General features: G+C 41.1%; 1 protein-coding gene across 1 annotated transcript in view; it reads left to right on the forward strand.

The window, feature by feature from the left end:
* The window catches only part of LOC116170699 (proline-rich extensin-like protein EPR1), a 4,341-nt gene extending 2,675 nt beyond the window's left edge, over positions 1 to 1,666 (forward strand). Inside the window, exon 2 of the mRNA XM_031487203.1 lies at positions 10 to 1,666. Coding sequence (XP_031343063.1) covers positions 10 to 1,583 — 1,574 coding nt within the window. The 3' untranslated portion in view covers positions 1,584 to 1,666. The remainder of the gene's footprint in view (positions 1 to 9) is intronic.
* Positions 1,667 to 3,371: the final 1,705 nt, after the last annotated feature.

The following is a 3,371-nucleotide window of genomic DNA, read 5'->3' on the forward strand; positions in this document are numbered from 1 at the left end:
CCTACCCAGCACCCGCACCTGTCTATGGAGTACCACGAGTGGAAGTCCCCGTCATTCCACGAATTGAACTGCCTGCACCCAAACCAATTGCAACTGCGTACGAATACCGGGTGGAGACTCCTGTGGTGAAATCTGCACCCTACCCAGCACCCGCACCTGTCTATGGAGTACCACGAGTGGAAGTCCCCGTCATTCCACGAATTGAACTTCCTGCACCTAAACCAATTGCAACTGCGTACGAATACCGGGTGGAGACTCCGGTGGTGAAATCTGCACCCTACCCAGCACCCGCACCTGTCTATGGAGTACCACGAGTGGAAGTCCCCGTCATTCCACGAATTGAACTGCCTGCACCCAAACCAATTGCAACTGCGTACGAATACCGGGTGGAGACTCCTGTGGTGAAATCTGCACCCTACCCAGCACCCGCACCTGTCTATGGAGTACCACGAGTGGAAGTCCCCGTCATTCCACGAATTGAACTTCCTGCACCTAAACCAATTGCAACTGCGTACGAATACCGGGTGGAGACTCCGGTGGTGAAATCTGCACCCTACCCAGCACCCGCACCTGTCTATGGAGTACCACGAGTGGAAGTCCCCGTCATTCCACGAATTGAACTTCCTGCACCCAAACCAATTGCAACTGCGTACGAATACAGAGTGGAAACTCCGGTGGTGAAATCAGCACCATACCCAGCACCTGCACCTGTGTATGGAGTACCACGAGTTGAACTTCCTGCTCCAAAACCAATTGCAACTGTGTACGAGTACCGCGTCGAGACTCCAGTAGTGAAAACAGCACCGTACCCAGCACCTGCACCGGTATACGGTGTACCCCGCATTGAGCTACCAGCACCCATCGCCAAGATAGAAACACCAATAGTGAAATCCGCACCATACCCCGCTCCAGCGCCCGTATACGGCGCTCCAGTGATACCCAGAATTGAATTGCCTGCACCAAAACCAATTGCAACTGCGTACGAATACAGGGTGGAAACTCCAACGGTGAAATCTGCACCATATCCGGCACCTGCACCTGTCTATGGAGCGCCCGTCATTCCACGAATTGAACTTCCTGCACCTAAACCAATTGCAACTGCGTACGAATACCGGGTGGAGACTCCAGTAGTGAAATCCGCACCTTACCCAGCACCTGCACCCGTGTATGGAGCACCACGCGTTGAAATACCCGCGATTCCGCGAATTGAACTTCCAGCTCCAAAACCAATCGCCACAGCCTATGAATACAAAGTCGAAACGCCCCTTCTCAAATCTCTCCCTCTTCCAGCACCCGTATATGGCGTACCGAGGATAGAACAACCGGCTCCGGTTTACGGTATACCAAGAATCGAGTTACCTGCCCCAAAACCCATCGCCACAACATACGAGTTCAAAGTTGAGACGCCTTTACCAAAAGTCGAAGTGGTCAGATCCGGACCGTATCCGGCGCCGGCCGCTGTCTACGGACCACCAGCTGCCAGAGTCGATATACCAATAGAAAAAACAGTATTGCCAACGTTACCATCCGCGTCACTACTTTTAGCTAAATTAGACTTGCCCGCTCCCTTGCCTTTACATTAAATGCGAAAATAAGGCTACGTTGTATCCATTTGGGTATAGTAGATACATTATATTGTGCATATGACCGTTATATATTATTTATAACCGCTAAATTATAATTATATAAACAAATAAAATAATAATTTATCTATATCTGTAAAAAACGAATATAGTTTTATTTCTTCTACCTAACATTTTCAAATCTCGCTTACTTCGTTGTCCTGTTAGTACGTTTTTAAATGAGATGGTAGGAAGTCGATAAAAAAAAACGCAATTACACTCCGATTTTTAAAGTACGCTAAAAGATACGTCACTTCGATACACTGTGAAATGAAAACTTTCCTAGCACTAAGTCAATCCTGTAATAGATGTATAACCAGACCGACGGACAGAAGTATTTATTAACTTTATGTCCTATAAGCTTGGATCTGCAAATGGTTTGCTAATGAGACATTCTAGTAGTCAAATATTACACACTCAATTATAAGCAACTCCTCGTTAATTTTAAATTAAAAGAGAGTCGTGAGGCATTTTATTTAAAAAGGATTTTTTAAATTTTATGTTATCATAACTGAGAAAATTAATTTTGAAAATCTAAACTTTTGATAATGTCTCCATCACAGAACTTACTTACGAGTATATCTAATGAAGCAATTTATTAGTATATTTTCATTTTGCACATTTAATTTAATTATACAGTAAATTGAATAATAAACTACTCGTAATTTATTAATTTTTAATTTCTACGTAGTGTTGTGATGAACACGTTATCACAAATTTTACATCTTCAAAATTAATTTTCTCACACCAAATTAAAAAAAAAACTAAACATTGCTTTCAAACAAGGTGCCATACGTCTCCCCTGTTAATTAAAGTAATATTTTCATAGGATACATTAAAAATTGTCAAATTAAGATAAAAAACGATCTTTTTCATCTTTTCCCACATGGTACAAAACGCTAGAAACGAAATTACACAAACAGCATTTTATGATTCGCCATTTACGTTTGTAGTAGCCACTCTTCCTCCCAGTGTCATTACGTAAAACAACAAAATTTGACCACCTGGTACACCCTCCAGGTATAGGCTATCTACTTCAAAAATTACGATAGGACGATTCCCCTAAAAGTAGTTCAAAAGCGCAGAAGTTGGTCCGGACGGACGGACAAAACGCAAACAATAGCACATTCTTTTGTAACTCTTAAAAAAATGCACCATTACTAGCGTTTTGTTTGTTCGTCCATGTGATGAACCAATTCTCAGTACTAGAAAGTGTTGGCATCTCGATGGCCAATTAATGCAGCAAGAAAGATTATTTCGCCTAGATATAATTTCCATCGATGGCTATTTTTGCATAGCCGATAGTTGATGGCGAATATTTTAAACACTTATTGCGTAGAAAACCATTTTATTTTTACGTTCATTTATTTTATTTTGATGTAGGATATCTAGATTCATGTTATTGTTATATAAAAAAATTGTTTTTCGTTACTCATTTGTTTTCTATAAAAAAAAAAAGTTTTTGACAGTCTCACATCCTTTATGCCTAATCTACATTTGCAAAATTTTATCGAAATCAAAATAACCGTTTGGAGAAAAAATATATATATGTATTAGTTTTTTAGCTTTGAGATTTTTTTCTCTATAAAAGAACTGGCGCAATTTTTGTAGGTTATAGGTCTTTCGAATGATTTCATAAACCCATAAAGAGCATTTACAAAAGCGGCAGAGTACCTCGGTGTGACCCCATGGAGTCATTGGATTTGACCCATTTGAAATTGGCTTGTTACATGTGGTATGCAGGGTGGT

This window comes from Photinus pyralis, unplaced genomic scaffold (assembly GCF_008802855.1).
Source record: "Photinus pyralis isolate 1611_PpyrPB1 unplaced genomic scaffold, Ppyr1.3 Ppyr1.4_LG5, whole genome shotgun sequence".
Lineage (NCBI taxonomy): Eukaryota > Metazoa > Arthropoda > Insecta > Coleoptera > Lampyridae > Photinus > Photinus pyralis.